The 19,864-nt window shown below is 42.6% G+C and overlaps 1 protein-coding gene across 2 annotated transcripts in view; it reads right to left on the bottom strand.

The window, feature by feature from the left end:
• gatad2ab (GATA zinc finger domain containing 2Ab) overlaps positions 1-18,202 on the bottom strand; it is a 38,530-nt gene extending 20,328 nt beyond the window's left edge. The window contains exon 1 of one of the 2 annotated variants that reach the window (XM_083970978.1): positions 18,033-18,202. Coding sequence is in view for 1 of the 2 variants with exons in the window: in XM_083970977.1 (XP_083827103.1) it covers positions 17,729-17,730 (2 nt within the window). In the remaining variant the exon portion in view is untranslated. Of the gene's footprint in view, positions 1-17,728; positions 17,879-18,032 lie in introns of those variants that run through there. The other variant, XM_083970977.1, reaches the window with a different exon arrangement.
• Positions 18,203-19,864: the final 1,662 nt, after the last annotated feature.

The following is a 19,864-nucleotide window of genomic DNA, read 5'->3' as shown; positions in this document are numbered from 1 at the left end:
CAACGCAATATCGTTCCATTCATTGATCATAGCGCTCTTTCTCCGTTATTAGCCCTCACACAGAGAGAGAGAGAGAAGCGCGCATGCATGACAGCATGACAGCAGTGCACGGTAAAAGCGAAACTCATACGCCGCCGCCGCCCCCGCTAGTATGTCATCAAAAAAGTGACAGGAGCTTTTATTTACCCATTTATTTACAGCTTCTGAAGATAACGGGTCTCTTTTTGGTGAAGACTGCCTATGTTTGATGTGTATAATTGGTCACAAGTAATTCGGTATGAAGCCTTGTTTTCTGTTGTTACCATCTCCCATATTAAAGTTACTAAATTAAGGGTTAATGCAAACACAACACTTCCTGTAAACATTACAAACTTAAGGCCTTCTGCTGCTTCAGTGAATATATCTATTCTCAACAGGGCTTTTATTGCTGTGCTGACATGCTGCAGTTATGGCTTAGCTGTCTTGTTCTATCTGTCAGATATTTAGTTATATTAGTATTTATTCATCTATCTCATTCTGTAAAAGTGGCATGTGTAATCTAAACAGATTGTGGCAACGTTCAGTGTATTGGAAGTGCTCCTCCACTTCCCTGCAGTTCTTATGCAAGTGCAGCTCTAGTTGACGCAGGGACATTGCTGCGCTGCCACTTTCTGATAAAACGAAATAGAAAGCTTTTGTTGTCAGTTCACATTTCCAGTTAAAGTAAATTACTTTTGCAAGTCCCTGAATGATAAATTCTGCTTTGTCTACTCACACAGCAAACTTCTATACATCCATTGTGATTGCTGCCAGTAGATATAATGCCTACTGCTTTTATCCAAACCACATACAAACTCAAACTCATAAATGTAATGCAATTAAATAAAATGTATCATATTATCTGTACCTGTCCTTGACAATATGGTCCTAATAATGCTAGATTTCCGCATTGAACAGTGATATAGACATTTTTGTTGCCTCCAATCAAGGAGACAACAAAAACACACACACAAATGACACGAGCTTGAAGGTCTGTGCTCCACTGAGCACATTAAAATCTAGTGAATCATTTGCCATAGCGTCATACTCATCCAACAATTCAGTGACCCCCTGTGCTCTATGAATAGAGTGTACACTACCATATGAGTAATAATGTTTCATCTTCAGATAAAAGGTGAACAACACAACACTTTATTTGCAATTATCCTTAAATCACTGTCAGCCAGCTGAGCAGTATTTAAGACACAGTGGGTGCTGTAACAATCAACCCTCCTTCAAAGTCATTTACATCTTTATTTCTTGCCATCTTAACACAATATCCCCAACTAAACCAACTGGGTCTGTTCACACACACCACAAAACGTGATGGGGTGTTAGTTGCTTAAATGCATTTTGAAATGCATTGCAGGTGCCACACAGTACATCAGTCTCACCCAAGTTCCACACAGCTAAAATGTTTGTTTTGGTGGCCTGTCTCACAGCAGCGCAGTGAAAAAGGTGAGAGGCTGGACTACATCACACAGCAGCACTCGTCTCAGCTGCAGACACCAGAGTATTAACCACAGGTTTTAGGTGTTAAGGTGATCAGTGACTAGTAGTATTAACACCAACCTACTGATCATGTATTTTTATTGAAAATTGACCAGCTGGTGATCCCCTAAATTGCACCATACAATTACAATACAGCTGTGTGGTCAGATTCAGATTTGTAAGCCACTTTGCTATTTCAAAAAAAAAATGCAGCATCTATGAAAATTACAATACGATGCAAAAGAGAGGAAAAGACAGCACCAAGTGATTAGTGATCTGTGCCCGTTCCTCTTGGGAGACTATGGAGGAGAAGTGGATGTATGTCCCCCTCATTTCCCTCAGAATAATAAGGCCTGAGGGCAGAGCAGATCTTAAGATGGAGAGAAAACAAAGGAAGAGGGGAGTTATGGGCTGCAAGTGAGATGAGACAGCTCTAGCGGCCATTCAAGTTAATCCAACATCACACATACATGAAAAGATTTGTACCTAGCTGTTTGACTTATTACACAGTAACGACATCAAAGCAGGCCTACTCGCATCAATAACCTTAGCACATGCATTTCACTGCGAAGGCTACGTTGGGTAGCATTAATCTTCTTGTCTATGAATTAAAGTGTACAGAGTACCTCAGCCTGGGTCTACTGCGGCAAGATTAAAATGCACCTGCCTCAAAGAAAATAGAAATCTTGTGACCTGGACTGACACCACACGTTTCATTCTCAATAGTCACTCTCCTATTGTGTCCACTAGTTCATAGGGAGGTGATCAATAGCTAAGGCTTATCCTTGCAGGTAGCATGCTAGTCTCTCATGTCCAGCGCTGTAATGATCTTCCCACTGGGACTGGACCCAGCCAGCTAACGCATTAACAGCCATTTAAAAAAAACGCAGGCTTTTCAACTGTGTCCTTGGGGTTCAATACGAGAGGAAACAACAATTATTCTGTCCAGTAAAAGCAATACAAGTGTGGATTATAACTGCCCAATAAAACACAGCAGAGCGACAACTTATTTTTCTTGTGTGGCAAAGGGGCCCTGGCCCTTACAATATTGAATTAATCGCTCAAACTGCCTATTATCCTACTGGCAGATACGACCAGGCAATAATTATCTTAAATTCAGAGTGACTACTTCCTACTCGCCGCCATAAAGCGCACGCTTGCTAGGCTACTTCATTTATGTCATGCTCATAAAATGTTTTGGTTTTTTTTATAACTAAACCATTGTAGGCTATGAAAGAGGGTTATTCTTTTCCTTTGGGATATCTTTCTAAATAACAAATAAAGATCAGACTACCTATGCTAATCTGTGCTCACCAGGCAAGGAGTGGGGGCAGGGACCAGCTGAGGTGGTGCCATGGTTGGGGGAGGGAGAGGGGTGCAGAGCGCATGTGGTTAGCTGAGCCATAATCTAACTGTACACAAGTGAAAAATACTCTTCCTTGTCTTCTCTCTTCCTCTCTCATTTGCTCACGCTCAGTCCTTCCCTCCACCCTCCCTGCCTCATGCACTCACCCCCCCCTCCTCCTCCTCCTCCTCAGTTGTTCTGTTGTAGGCTCGGCCAGCCCAGAAGTGTGTGCCCCTACTGGTTGGGTCCCGAACGCCAAGGGTTAAGCCCCTGCCATTTTAACGCCACTGACAGATCAGACCATTAGGGTGTTACCTAACAAAATGGAAGCCTTTAACCCTGAATCTGCCAGAATGCCTGTGTGTGTGTGTGTGTGTGTGTGTGTGTGTGTGTGTGTGTGTGTGTGTGTGTGTGTGTGTGTGTGTGTGTGTGTGTGTGTGTGTGAGACCGAGCGAGTGAGAGAGCCAGAGCCACACAGAGTGTATGTATGTGTGCGCATGTCTCCACCTGGATTCTCCCTCAGCTATGTGACCACGACAACAGCATTAAGTCCAGGAAGTGCAAACGACACTTAAAGGCGTAATCACACAAGAATGCATAAAAACAAGGCCAAATTAAAACGCATACGATACGACCATAGCTCTATAGTTAATGAACCATGACATATACAACTAAAGAAATAATTAAAAATCATTCTCACAGTCCACAAAAATACATGTGTAGTGCATAAAAACAGTCTGTAGTATTTCTAGTAACTGATTCACACACACGCGCGCACACACACACACACACACACACTGAACAGAACATTAAAAAGCTCTTAAACATCTTAACATCTCCTGACAACCTTCTCTTCTTTCTGATGCCTCTAATCACAAAATCACTGGATATGTTTTCAACCACAAATGTTTACTAGCTATAATAAAAAGGAATCACTAAATGTTTTCAACAATCCTAGACAGGGATAATCTCCAATTTCAGCCAAATTGCTTCCAAATGGTTACTCCATAATCCTGTAAAACCAGAAGCCCATACCCACATGCAGAGGGCCAGGACACACGCAGACTGCTATCAGATTACATTTCTCAGAAATGGATGGCAGCAGGAAGTGACCGGTGTAGGGAAAAAAAGGGCTTAAAGGGTGCAACCAAAACACAATCATTTTGTTCCGGGGTCATACGCCAGCGCAGGGGGTGTGGAGCATGCACATGGAGCATGCACACATGCGTTATCTAGTTTAACTCTGATTAAGGTGTATACACGCCGGAGAAAATCAAATTCCAATCGCATTATCTGGGTGGCTTAATCAGAGTTGGAGAACTACGATATTAGTCAGACTACAAAGATCTTCATCAGTAGGGGTTAATCAAGGTAAGATCGGAGGGCATAATACGTATATTCTGAGGGACAAACAAATAGTTCCTCAACTGGAAGGGATACAAGCAGTCAAACACTTCCTACTAGCTAGCTTACAAGTGGCCCCTTTTCCACCGAGCTGGTTCCAGTGCTGATTCGGAGCCAGTGTCTGATTAGCACCGGAGCAACAGGACCAGCATGAAGATTAGTAGGGCTGCCCTCGACCAAAGATTTTGTTGGTCGACCAGTAGTCGTCACTTATGGCGGTTAGTCGACTAATCGACCCCCCACCTTGAGGAAAAAAAAAAAAAAAATTTAATTTTTTTTTTTTTTGTGCCCGCGGTCAGGTTGAGAATGAATTAGCCTAATTAATGCTTGTGTGAGTGTCACGTCACGACTTCCTGTATCTGGCCCTTCAAAATAAAAGCCCCATAACCTTTCATATACAGTTCAGTCATTGATGTTGGCTTAATTTTGACAAGACACGGCTCCAAATGTTTGTTTTTTTTCCTGCGACCAATCGACCAATGAAATTTTGGTCGGCTAATGAATTTTTGGTCGACCAGTGCTTGGTCGACTATTTGGGGGCAGCCCTAAAGATTAGGGATGCACCGAATATTCGGTAATCGAAGCAAGGCCGAATATAAAAAATAAAAAAATAGTGTTGCACCGATACCATTTTTTGGCCCCCGATACCGATTCCGATACCCGGCTGTGCAGTATCGGCCGATACCGTACCGATACCACACCGTTTGGGAAAAAAAAAATATAAGAGCTTTTTTTCTTCTACTACTATAATCCAGTAGAACCTTTTTATTGCCTACCTGGTAAAATGTTTAAGTAACACGTTATTTAACCTTTAAATAATGTTGAGGGTCCAATGAGGGTCTGCTGCACATTTATATAGAGATCCCGCTACTTTATGTCGGCTTTGCTTGTTTACATTTCACAAAAAACACCTAGAAAAGGATTGATTAACTGCAATTAATTTAATTGTTTACATCCTTACTTGGCTTGGCATGCACTGAACACTGTGATCACACAGCAGTGAGTGTCGGGCGAGAGAAGACACAAGGCGCTGCGTTCATAGTTATCAGTAAATGGCATCGGTGCGTCATTTGTTAGTACTCGCCGATACCGATGCCAGCATTTTAGTGCGGTATCGGCCCCCCTACCGATACTAGTATCGGTATCGGTGCAACACTAAAAAAAAAAATGGTCTGATAAATACGCGATCGAAACGGCAGCTTAAACCTCAGCTTTATTAGTAAATTACTCCTACTGCTGGAACAAACACAACAGCAACAAGAGCAGTGGGGGGAAAGCTGCACAGCGACCGCGCGCACCGTTGCACGTCGCTCCAAGAGCCCGGTGCGTCCCGTCTGCAGCGGAGACACGGCCACTGAGAGGACTGAGTGAGGGGACCGTTCCTGTAGGAACGCGCCTTTTAATGAATCATTTAAAAACCAAACACCCTGAACAGCATGCTGAGTACGAGAGGGAGAGACGGCTGCAGCAGTTAAAACGAAAGTTCCTCGTCCCAGCATGTCGCCCACTCCGTCCGTGGCCGACAGCTTTTAAAACAGTGTTTCCCAACCTTGGGGTCGGGACCCCACGTGGGGTCGCCTGGAATTCAAATGAGGTCGCCTGAAATGTCTAGTAGCCTAATTGATGAATTAAAAAAAATCTGACCAAGAAAGGTTAGGAACCACTGTTTTAAAAGACACTTGGGTTTTTTTGGAATGTACTTGCATAGATCTTTCAGCACTCACAATGGGCCGATATAGGCCTAAATGAAAAACTTTATATAACTTGTTGTGCTTTTTTGATGAGCAACGGCAACTGGAATATTCAAAAACTGTCAGAATAGTCAATAAGCATTTACTTTCTTTGAAAATTAAGTTTAAAAAAATATTTTATTCAAAAATGTATAACCACTTTCGGTATTCGGTATTATTCGGTTATTCGGCCAAGCGTTTTGATTTTATTTGGTATTCGGCTTTGGACAAAAAATGCCATTTGGTGCACCCCTAATGAAGATATACAGAGACGTTATCGATACCGTATTACATTTGTTTCATTTCATTTTATTCATTTATTGTTTATTTGTCGAGGACAGTGCACATTAATGAACAGTTTAACGCCGTGGCGTCATGTTTATCTGCTATGTAATCAATTAGGGTTGTGCCAATCAAATTACTCGGACGGAGCAATTTTTCGCTCTGTCCCTCGAGATGAGAAATCCCAACTCTCCGGCCGTCAGTCGCTTGTCGCTCAGCGCTGATTGGCTGCCATAATCTATGCGTAACTATGACAACTACTGAAATCATGGAAACGTAATACAACTCCGCCGGTCCGGCAGAGCAAAGCCGGCTTGACGTTGTACGGCGCTTGTGGGACTTCCACAACAGGTAAACGGTGGCAGCAGGTCAGCCGTGCTGGACCAAAACAAACAGGAAGAGAATCACTTGAATGATGTTATCAGAGCGATCTGTTGTATGGTTCCAAACTGACGAGTGACTGCAGCTGAGTGACAGAGCGATTTTTTTGGAGCGACAGTGACAAAAATAAAAAGTCCGGTGTGAAAGCACCTTAATAAACGGCAAATGCATTATATTGTGCTAATTGTATAATGTTGAAATTCCCCAGTGATACAGCCAGATCTGTTTAAAATGGGCTTCAGAGTGTGCACGGAGAGGAGAGGCTGTTCACAGACATTAGAGTCAGGGTCCCTACAGCTTAAAGGGACAACGAGGAGTTTTGGAAAGCAAAGTGTTTTCATACTACATTTACCATGAGCCTCCGCGCACACGGTGAAATTCTTGGACCGGCGCAAGACAGACGTCTTGCCACAAATGTTTTCATTCATCAAGAATGAAAGTCGGAGGTTCGAAGACGATCAGATACCATTGTAGTTCCAACCATAAACGGCGATTCGTCGGCGTTATCATGACCCGCAGGGGAGCGTCCGCGAAACCAAAAGTAAGGAAACGCTGGTCGGCTCGCCCAGCACTTCCACCATTAATTAAAATAACAAAATAACGATAGAGACAAAACGATAAATTTATCAAAAATGGAGCCTTTAACAAGTGTGGTTAGCGTAGATTCATCCACATTAATGTGAGACTTTTTTATAACCAAATACAAACTCCTCATTGTCCCTTTAAGCCAAGTTAAATTTAAGACTATTTAAGACATTTTTAATGCCACTTGAAATTAAATTTAAGACCGACTTCACAATAAACACAAATGCACCAAAAAAAAAAACGTCACCACATCTATTACCTACCTATACCCCTTTCCCACTGGCCAAAAAACCCGTTTAAACCCGCTAACAATCGGCTTTTGGTGGCAGTGGGAAAGGCGCACCGAGCCGCGTCGACGCGGGTCAAACGACTCGGCAAGCGACGCGGGTTAAAATCGCCTTTAATCGGCTCGGCTCTGCTCGGCTTGCAGTGGGAACGCCAGACCCGCGTCAACCCGCTAATTTACGTGATGACACTGAACGTTACGTGACGCTACGTCATCGCGCCGGTGGCGTCTCATATCACGTACCAAAACAAAGCTCTGCTCCGCTCTCATCCGAGACTGGGATCAAAAGATCAGAGAACACCGACCAAAAACGATAGAAAAAAAGAAAAGAAAAGAAGCGACAGTCTGTTTAACTGACGTGTTGTGTTGTGCCGCGGACGTCCGTCATCCGGCCGCAGCAGACTCTCTGTCCTCCGCGGTCCTGGTGCTCCAGGTCAGCCAGCCAGAGAGTCTGCCTCGGCGGACGGACACTCCGCGGCGGGCAGCTGTGGCATGACTGTGTGTGTGTCTCTTGCACCGCGGATGAGAGCGGGGCGACTGGTTTATGCTCTGTCTGATCCCTCAGCGGGGGGTCAGACTCGGCTCATTTTGGTCAATGGGAAAGGGGCCAAATGCCGATTGTTAGTGGGTCGACCCGCGTTTAAAAAACCCGCTAATTTTAGTGGGAAAACGGCTTTAGGGTTAGGGGGGGGCGCTGAGTGAGTAAGTGACATCATTTAACAGCTATGTAGTTGTGGAGAGGAGATGATAAACTAAAAAGGACACGTTTGCTCTGTTTCCATCCAAAGTGATTCGAATTACTGGGAAATGCTCATTAAAAGAAATTCAAGTCCTGTGTGTTTCCATTAAAAGTATGGACTTTGGTGAAAACTACAAACTTTAGAGTTTTCCGCCGGTTGGAATTAAAATCCAACCCGTGTGTTGAAGCTCAGAAAAAAGAGGGAGCCCGTGGCCCCACTGGACCCGAGTCATTTTTTGGCCCTGAACCAGCGGTTCCGGTTGTATTTTACACTATTTGTGTTTGTGTCAGCTAGACGCTCACCATCTCACAGACATGAGGGTGCGTTCAGGTAGCGAAATATGGTACCATTTGATTTACTGTGGGAATTCGGTCGGTACCAATAAATGTACCAAATTCGGTTCTCATCCCTAGGTACATGTTGGAGGTGGCTGAAAACCTAATTCAATACATACACATAAAAACAGAGTGAAATGAGTGTATTCAGTCAGAGTACAAATATTCCTTTTCATGATGGATCAGTGCCCAAAGACAAGTGATCTTCACTAATTAGCATGTTCTCAGTCCTTACGTTTACATGCAGAGCACCCGTCGTTTCAGTGGGTTAATACGCCCCCCTGTCCTGTTGACTTTTCTGTCACCTCGTAAAAAACTGAATATAAAAAACTTAGTAAGCTTAATAATAAATTCTCAACTGCAGTTCCCGACCAGACGCGCCACTTTGGGCCAGATTCGCGCTGAGAAAAGATACAGGCTTCCTTTTTTCCTCTCTCTCTCTCTCTCTCTTAATAAAACACTCTTGCTGGTCGCACTGTGTGAAATGCATTGAATCGGCGCTGACGTTGGGTTTTTTTCTTTACTTTGCCGGGTTCGGGCAGCTTCTCTGCTCCACTTGGGGGGTATTCCATCAAGCTCGCTTAGCTCAAAGTCTGGCTTAAATGGCTGAGTCTCGCTTATTTGAGTGAGAGTTCAGTTCCATCAACATGGCTAAGATTAGCTCCACCTTGGTAACCATGGAAACATGGTTCTGGCTAAGCCTGACACTTCGAGCTAAACTCCGACTTCCCGTTCCATCAACCTGAGCCTCAACTCCATTCCATCAAGTGGTTAACACGAATGCCAGCCTTGTAACCATGGTGACTTAGGGCGCTTTCACACCTAATAGTCCGGACCAAGGTCCGGACTTAATTTTTTTTTTGTTACATTGTTTCCATATAGTCCAGTAAAGTTCGCTTTCACACTGCTACTATGACAGCGGACTAAAGGATCTACCGACGTCATGACGGATGAGCGTGCGTCTGACGTTAGCGCATAGAAAGTGCTCTGAAAAAAATAAAATAAAAATATGTGTTAAAAAAAAAGAAAAAATATAGCCTACTGCTGGAAAGCACGCTGTGGTTTGTAATCGCGGTGCAGAAGAGTGAGTTTAGAGCTGATGAAAGGAGAGAAAAAAAGAGGATTGCTCTCATTGATCAGAGTGGCAGCGATCAGCTGTTTTGTGTGATGTATGCGCACACACGCGCGATCCTCCTGTCAGATGCGGCTGCATCTCTCCAGGTCACTTGTGTGTGAGTGTGAGAGAAATAAAAGCTCTGACTTGCTGGGGCAGACGTTGTTTGGTGTCACCCGCTGGTTCGTCTTTTTCAGACTTTTTTCGGCGGAAAAAATATATATTCGGGTCATTATATAAAAAAATAGGCTTGCATGTATCGTTTGGGGATTTATATTAAACACTCTACTGTTTAATTCTGTGTAAACGTTTACAAGTGTAGCCTACACTGACACACCCATCCCTCTGACCAAATTTGGATATAATATGATCTCCTCCTCTCCCCAAGTGTTGCCGCCGGTTGCCGCGGCTCCTCTTTCCTTTTTTTCTGTTTATTTACTTTTTTCGGCACGAGCGCATCTGACGTTATTTCCTGTAGGCTATTTGGTCTGATAGTTCGAACCTTCCAAAAAAATGCTTTCACACTACGCAGCAGCGGACCTTGGTCCAGGATAGTCCGGACCGAGACCACCTCCTGAGGCTGGACCAAAGACTCGGTCTTTAGTCCGGACCGTGGTCCGGGGGAGCTTTCACACCTGTCAATTTGATCCGAACTATCTGGAAAGTCCGAAAGTCCGAAAGTCCGGACCAAACGAGGTAGGTGTGAAAGCCCCCTTATGCTGCCAGCCAATTCTGGTCTGGAGCAGGATTAAGGTGAAGATTAACTCCATTTATGTTCAAAAGATGTCCAAAAGACAGTTCTGCTGGTGCTTGTACACACTCATCATCATGTAGCTAGATATAAAATAATGAAATTCATATTAAAAAAAATATATTTAATTATATAAAAAAATCTAAAAGATAAAATTAATTAATTGATAATAAAATTAAACTGAGGCATTTAAACTGCTATGCACTTCTTCTCCTTGAATTGATGGATTTGGTAAATATGATTTTCTACAGTCAATTCTGAAATACGTATATGTGATAAACCATATGAAATAGTTCATAAATGTGATAAATATCACATGTTAAAATAAATTAATACATTTTGTGAATTTATTTAGGTCTTGGGCTAAATGAATTGTTAATAGGTATCACTATCTATATTCACTTTGTCCCTTTGATGAGGGGATTAAAGTATCTTTTTGGACTTTTACACCTTTATTTCTTATTTTCTTTTGTATAATAGTAGGGATACTGGGGGGCGTGGCTAATGAGCTGCCCTGTCAAGTTACCCAGCAGGCCATTCATCTGACCACCTCCCTCACTCAGGGTGTCAGTAGCTACAGCTTTTACTATGCAGTCATTTTAATAGTTTAATCACTGTTTTAACAGACAATCCATTTATAGCAGTGTTTCCTTTTCTTCTTGTAGAGTCCTTTGATTAATCAGAAATCTCCATAAACAGCGTTTAGTAGCTGTGGAGAAACTTTGGTGCGTTAGTTCCCTTTGCTTTCGGCCATTTTATGGTATTTTCGGCACTCGACTGGTGTGGGCTTGGACCAGGTGAGGCTTACAGGTGAGGCTTGAATTAGCGTCAAGTGGAGCCAGCTGATCTCGTTTGATGGAACAGGTCGGGGCTAGGTTTGGAGTTTTCGCTAATTCAAGCTTCAAGATTACACCACAGTCTGGATGTTCTTAGCGACTTTGATGGAATACCGATCTCTACTGTTGTGGAGCATGCACACATGCATTGTCCAGATTCAGTCCGACTAACATGACATGACAGAGAAAATGGAATTCCAATCGCATTATCTGGGTGTCTTAATCGGAGTTCTCCAACTCCGATTTCAGTCGGACTAAGGTGTTTACATGCACTTCAGTTGTCTAGTTATAGTCGGATTAAGGCAATAATTTGTTTTTTTCAAGTGTCATGTAAACGTACTGAGTGTCACAGCTGACATGAACACCGAACCTGTCTGACTTTTAAGTGTTGGCCTCCACACCTAAGAAGAAGCTCACATTCTTGAATTAAATGATAATGCACTAAAACAAAGATTACAAGTTAACACCTGGAACAAGTTAAGTCTTCTTTAAGTGGACACACCTAACATCACTATTGGGTGTGGCCCAAAAGTGTCATCTCATGCACTTATTACCAGTTAACAGTAACGTCACAGCTTGGTAATGAACTTCCAATACTTTTGAGTGTGGGAGCAGGTAGTGGTGATTTTACAATGACAGGGTTTCTATCCAGTTTTAGTTATTCTAATCCATTCATAAATGTAGCACCTGTAACTTAGGTGGGTGTTGCTTAGAGCTCTTCAACCTCAAACCCTATGCTCACAAACAGACTATTGTTTTTAGCGATACTCCACCCTAACAGCCCGGACGCACTGCCCACGGAAGCACGGCGCGCGTCCTCGCAGGCGCTTGGCTGGTCGCACAGGGAGCGTGCTTCTCCTGCTCTCTCGCGCCGGTCAAACATCGACTCCACTTGTCTATACCCGTCTGTACTCGGTTTTTTTTGTGTTGTGTGCAGACGCAACTGACAAATATTTATAGACGGACAAGCAACAACTTAATTAATCACCAATTATTTTATTTTGAAAATTGACCGGATTCTCTTGCCTTTTCTGTGCCCGACTTCCTGTCTAGTAAGATCTGGTCTATCCAGCTTGACAACGGCGCTCGCAGCTTGCGTGAAAAATAGAACAGCCGCCGAACTGAAGCACTGCAGCGCACACCCCGTGTGCGGCCATTCAGAGAGGTTAACATGGGCACCGATCAGAAACTGTCTCCGCTCCAGGGCGCTGTGCTTCGGTTCCGCGGGCAGTGCGCCCGGGCCGTAAGTCTTATGTTTGAAGTATGGAACACAAGGCTTCTGTAGACATGAAAGGATGGATGTCAAAGGTTTCCCGTTTACAGTTTAGTTAAGAGCAGCAGCTGTCAACTGTGACCAGCTTTCAGGACAGTAAAAAGTCTAGCACCATCCAGAGATTCTTATGGCTCACTCATATCCTTCCATGTAGTCAGTATGGTGTGAATATTAATGTCTGCACCAAATTAAAGCAGCACTAAGTAACTTTTCAACCTTCATAAAATATTTTCATAACTTTTGTGATGATACATCGACTTACAACAAGTTGAATGACACCTCTGTCGTGGTCTGAGGGGGTCTGTATCTCTTTCTCTGGCACTAAGCAGCTTTGAGGAGCATGGTAGGAACCCGGCTCTCACTTTACTTTCACTTTCACTTTTGCGAGTCACAACAAGGAGGGAACAGGCAAAACAGCCCTTTAGCAATGGATTATGTTTGTGTTTTCACTTTGAAATGATCCACTGGAAACAGAAACTTAGTTTTGATGTCTTCTGTTAATTTTAATGCAGGATATTTACAGGGCTTCACGCTAGTGTTCATGGGAAATGGAGTCTTCCTTCAGGCAAAACACTACCGCTTTGGTCCACAGGCGCCGCCAAACTCAACCAAAACTGAAAGTTCTTTAGTACTGCTTTAACCACACAGAAAGATAATCTTTATAAATAAAATTTCAAAAAATCACAAATAAATATATGTTTATATAGACAAGCTTTTGTGTGTCCTGTCAAAGGAGTGAAAAACCCTCACCCACAGGTGATCAGTTTCAAGATGATCACTATACTTAATTCCCATCTACAAATCACATATTTCTAACAAAACTAGCCAACAGTGTTCGGCCACCAATCAATCTGGGAATCCCTAATATGCAAGTGTGTGTTCATGCAAGTGTGGCATTGTGGTTGCTGCTAACTCTGATAAGCAATAAAGGAAAGGTGGAACAAAAAGGTACTTGTTCTATCTTTGCGTGTCTAATGTGATATGTTCGAATGTCATATGAATGCCCTGCCACTGCTCCCACACCTTATTACCAGCTGTCATTTTACAAACAAATGCTTTGCCCACTGCTGTATACTTTCTATGACATACACTGGGAAAGTGACCAGTGGCCTCAGACTTCCAAAGCTAGCGTAGTTAACCTTTGCTTTGATGACTTTTTAGGCCTGGAGTGAAGGATAAAATACATGAACATACAAGCTGCATAAAAACAGTCATGTGGCATGGAGTCAGGCAGGACAATGTGTCCCCTCTTGGACACATGCCTTGATGCTGCATGTATCCAAGTTGTTGGTCTGCCTGTTTGCAGCACAGATTTCGAGAGTTGCCATGTCAGCACTGGCCACACAGTGGGAGCAATTGTTATAGGCACACTGAAAAGAAAAACAACTTTAGAAATGTGTATTCCATAATGTGTAAACTGTAATTAGTCCTTAGATTGGGCAAGCTGGCGTTTCTGGGAGTTCTAGACATGCAAGTTGTCACTTGTCAGCAGCAATACCAGTGGAACCATATACAAGCATGACTGACACAGTTTCTACATCAACAACAGGTTTCTTTACCGTAAAGCTATGGATTTGAAAGCACAAGGATTTACCAAGTACAAAAACTCACTGCAAGCGTTATCCCATTCTCCCAAAATGTAAAATGTGTTTAGTCACAGAAGTGGCCAGTCAAACGGAGGCAAGTGGGTGGCAGCCTAGCCTACAGTCCAGTGGAATTCCCCTGTGAAGGCATATTACAAAACCTTTGGTTGCCAAACAGTAAATACTGAAGAGAATATAATGCAAACATGACAACTTATTTCAATACTATATGACAGTCCTGGATTTTAGGGTTGTTGTTTTTTTAAATATATCAAGTAGGGATGGGAAAACATTTTATGCCCACAAAACATGCCAAAATACCTGTGGCAGCTGACCTGATGCTATTTGTGCCTACTAACCTTTTACTTTCATGAAAAAACTACTGTGAAATATCTGTTTAAGTTTCAATCTGGCTTGTTTCTTACTCTCTACCTCTTCCATCCATCTCTAAGGTCCTACACAACATTTTTCCAAAAAGAGCAAAAAAAGCAATCTGTATAATGACAATAACTGTTAAAAGAAAAACACTGTCATTGAGCAACAGCTAATTTGTGAATTCCTCTGCCTAAGAAAATAGTCAGATTCAGAATCTAGTGCATGTAATGTAGCGATTATGTGTGACAACCTCACACAACCCCACATCAGAACGCCCAAATTATTCCTTTAAAAGCTAATTCGCTTTAAGGGAAAGGGTAGCAGACGATCATTTAGCGACGGTACCTCAAGTATTCTGCAAATACACACATTCAGTCTCAAACAAAAGGGTAGATTTTCATTGGGCACTGGCAGTCCAAGCAAAAAACAAGCTATTTGCTGTCAAGGCTTAAGTGTTAAATATGAGAAATATGGTGGGGTGTTTGCTCAAAGTGGAACTAAAATTCAAAGAGGTTAGCTTCATTAAACACAATTACCGATTCATCTCTGCACACGTGTCTCTAACTGTCTAAGATCGGCTGTTCACACTGTAAACATGTGCTTAAGTCAATATGAAGTCCAACAGGGTAAACAAGAAATAGTTCAGTCAGTCAAACATTGGAGGATTCCTCTTCTCCAGCTCCAATAATTACCAAAGACCTTTGGGTGGGACCCCAAGGCCAGTATATGACTACTCCTGTGCTCTGGCACATAATGCAAAAAATAGGTCAAACGACGGAAAACACACATTTCTCAAATGACATTAAAGCATTCAAATTAAAGAAATAAGTCGTTTTCAAAAAGCGGTGAGTTGTCAATTCGTCAGTGACATCTAGACCGAACCAAACTCAGTGCATCAAGCAATATGTGACTCTCAAAAAAATCAAAGCAAGGCTGAAATGTTAACAACACTTAAACAAAAAGGTCCGTTTTTACTTGGGCAGCGCCTTTCACATTTGCATACATATTGAAAAACAAGAAGTCGTTGTGTATATGAGCCACAGCCTCCTACAGCCAGTTTCTTCCCCTTCAGCATCACTTTGGCCAATATCAAATCCTAAAAAGTAAAGTACAATGAAGATCCATCATCTCACATCCACACTTTGGTGTATCTGCCTGGTTTCTGCAGCATTTCCTGTTAACCTTTTAACAATGACTGTGCTCACACGCAACCAGAGTGTTGTGTTAAACTGTCCTACAGTACGCTACAAAGAGACTGTTACTGTAATGTCTCAGGCAGATGTGAATGGATGGAAACAAAAAGCACCATACCTTACAACCCTACAGATCATAATCACCAGTATTAGGTCTACATATGTTGATGTTTATCATTTGAGCGAATAAGAAAACGGGGACTAACTCAAAGACTGTCACATATTCCTGAGGAGTTACATCATGGGTCACCGTTTTTGGTCAGGGTTGTGAGAAACAGATGCGTTCTCCATTTTAATCTCTCATATGTCCATAGATGCTGTCTAAAAAAAAAAGGACAAGACAACACAATAGGCTGAGGACATACAGGAAACTGTGCAGTGTGCAGTACAACCTTTTCTAAATCTGATGCTTCACTTTCTTCCACTCAGCATAAAGTTGAATAGCACAAGTTGTAACTCGGCAAAACTGAAAAAAACATTTACAGCGAGATTCAATTCGAGAAGAATGGACCTGCAAATACCAAGGCTAATATAACAATAATAAACTTAACAATGGCAACAATGAGCGAGGTTCCTGTGAGCCTCACTTATGCCAAAAGCTGAAAAAAATACAGTGTCAGGGAAATACAGATGTATCTTTAAAAAGTTTCAGTCCTGATGCAGCAGAATAAGAGTGGATCCCGAGTCATGCCTGTCTGGTCACATCACTCTCAGGAGGGTTTTTCATAAGAGGCACCCCTCCTCAGGCAAATCCAAGCCCCATCATAAAATGTGAAGCGACATGTGTCCCCCATCAATAGCCAAGGGTGCCAACTGTCTGCTTGCACTGAAAGGAGGGCACTTGCTCAGCAGAGGTAGGGATATAAACACTGCTGTTCAGTTTAAACACACCTCAAAGACAGCTGAATGACTTGATGTGTCCACTCAATCAACATAGCCCACGATTCATAGCTTGCTGTAGATTGGAGACTTTCTAAATTAATCTTTAAAACGCAGAGCCCCACCAGTCATTACAAGCTCTTCTCTCTATGCTTACGTACAGGAAATCAAATGATTTATATCACAGGAATGCCTTGAACTGGTAAGAGTCCAGCAGGAAATCATCGGCACAGTAGTTACAGGGTATGTCTCTCGACTCCTAAGTCAAACATCCTCTTACTTAACATCTGGGTGATGGACTTGATTTCAGTGAAGAAACACTGATATTCTGATACAAACACAGTACAAAGTATGCGTCTGGATGCCCATGGCCTGACGTAGGTAACAGCTACTAACCCGTGGTGGACAGACAGACACACTCCGACGGAGGCACAACCGTCCACCATTATGCCTCCATAAAAAGGCTTTTCACGGATGAGCTAATCCGACAAAGTTGGGAGATCAGTGGCTCATATAGCCACAATCATACCCATCGACGACCACGGACAGCAGCCACTTTTGTACTTAATAACCGGTGGCAATTCTGGTTGTGGTACTGATAAACTTTAGTGACCCAACTTTGCGGAAAAGAATAGCTACCTATTTCTAACTTACCGATCATCAACAACAACAGGCTATCAGATGCTAACGTTAACTTGGCTCCCCAACAACAACCTGTCCATCTGTCCGGCAACACAACCAGTGGCTAACTAAGGCGAGCTAACAGCCAGTTGTGTTATGGGCAATCGTACAAAGTGAAAGTCAGTCACTGAGCACTGGGGCACATGTTCCTTTAAATATGACTTTATGACTCATAATATACAGTTTGAATGTCGCTTCGCGTCCAAATAGCGATACACGACAGACAATGAAACCGACCCCGTCTCACTGAGCCGCTAAGTGTTAACAGGCTAGCTAGCGAGCTAAGTTAGCCTGCTAACGCTAACTCCCTGGACACTCGTCTGCCCAGACAGACAGTCGCTAAATTTATTCACAAATAATCGAGTGTTAATTATGTGCAAAAAAGCCACTGTTTTTCTCATGGACTTTCATCACTTCGCTGCAGATAAATACGAACAACAACTTACATTACATCTTAGTTTTGGAGCATCCTTAAACAAGTTCTGTCGGTGAAGTTAGTTTCAATATTGCTCGACTTTTTGAGGCGGTTTGTTCCCGGCAGTCAGTGCTCGGTAAGAGTGTGTGCGTGTGTATGTGTGAGCGACACACAAACTGTTACCTTGCACGTTAGCCGCGATCGAGCTATGCTAGCTAGCTTAACTTACGTTAGCTGAGCTAACACCGATAGAGAAACTTCCTTCGTCGTCATAATTTAATTGGAAATTAAAATAATGGATGAGTTCATATGGCGGTGAAATTGCATGAACTTACGAAGTCTAGGAGGAGCTTAACCGAGTTCGTCCGCGATTTTCAGATGTTTTGGTGTCGGTATTTTGCTGGCTTCGGTGTAAAAATCCCGGGGATCCCCTCTCTTCTGTCCGCTGCCACTCCGGTTGCCAGATAATGTAATGAGCCACCACAGGCGGCGTCATGCTGCGTTCATACACACCTCGGAAATGTAAAGTTTCCAACTGGTGAGGTAGAAGGAAAATGCTGCGTTTGTAATTGTTAGACGGAAGTAGTGCTGAAACAGGGAGAGTAAAAAAAAAAAAAAACAAAGAAGGACAGGGAGGCTTAACTACAGTACAGTTTTATTAAATTTTACCCATTTTACATGTAGTCTGAACCTGTATAGCATTGTTGCATTCAGTGTGGACAATTTGGAGTGGACCGAATAAAAGTGTCATAAACGTTGTAATGAACCACTCTTGCTGTAGCATGAACAGGTTGATTCATGTTTCTATTTGACTCAATCATTATAGGTGTTTCAATTTCTATTAATATTTATTGCTTTGAAGTCATAAGTCCTCATTTTGTGATATAAAACTCATAATTTGCCATACCATGTGAATGTCTTGTGTTGGGATCTGTTTTCACATACAGTATTTTGTGTGTCTGAAGCCTTCCTTAGGTGTGTGTGCGCGTGTGTGTAGTCTCACATGTGCATAAGGAGCCGCCTTCTACTGTATAATTGTGTACCACTGAATCCAAACTGACTCCAGAGTACTATCATTGGACCTACACTGACCATACATTGTGAACCTGGTCCCAATTATCACTGATTATCTAAAGCGTATTGTTGCCATCAGAGTGTAGCTACCTTGTCACTTTGTTCCTGAAGTTTACACAGACATACAAACTCAACATGTGACATAACTAGACTATCCCTCCTAATTGAAACCCCCAGTTTCTTGGCTAATAGCAGAAATGTTCAGACTGTCCTGATCATAATTAGCTATAAGTTTACCACCTGCAGCCAGGAAGCCTGGTAGAGGTTCACACCAGGGAGATAACAATGCAGAGGACCTGGACTTACTTGATTATAACATGTAGGAGGTTTAGAGGGGTTTTTATCTCTATCCACGCTGCTCCATGGGGCCCACTATGTGGCAAAGGAGGCACAAGAGCAACAGCAGATCTCCCCTCAATTCTCACCTCTATACTTACTTATTGAATGAAGGCAGGGATGGAGATGAAGCACAAACGTCCTTGTCACTGGGATAGCAACACAGTGGATCAGGTCCTGCTTTGTATTTGCGCAGTGTTTACCCCAGAGGTTACATAAAAGGCTGAGGGTAGAGTAGACTTAGTTTTACTGTCCCACAATGCACCTCAGAGTGGTGCAAATGAATGCTTGCCCAGTGAGAAAGGAGCAAACATAATCATTGTCTCAGTCCCACATAACAAAACAAAAAAGCAGTGAGACGCTTGACTGTATGGTGCAGCTGTTTTTATGCTTTGATAAAAGATGGGATGAGTTGGCCTTGGTAGCCTACTACCGCAAAAACTAACCGATTTTCTAACAGATCCTGTAAGCACATCAGGTTGGCAAGCAGAGTTTTAGTCAAAAGTAGCAAGTAACAGAAATCAGTAACAATTAATTTCTACCAAGTTTTACCCATCTGAAACAGAGAGCAACAGTTCTCAGTTACCATGTAAAATGTCTCTGTATCATGGAACAAGTTGAAATAGTGAGTCAAACATTACAAACACTCCAAATTAAGTAACTCAACTAATAATGGGCACTTTCATCTATAATTTTGCAACTGCACTATTAAATCACAAATTACTCACATGAATTGTTTTGGCAATATCTAATTTCA

Source organism: Trachurus trachurus (assembly GCF_905171665.1).
Source record: "Trachurus trachurus genome assembly, chromosome: 4".
Taxonomy (NCBI): Eukaryota; Metazoa; Chordata; class Actinopteri; order Carangiformes; family Carangidae; genus Trachurus; species Trachurus trachurus.
Note: the sequence above shows the minus strand (reverse complement) of the source record. Positions and strands in the feature narration are given on the sequence as shown.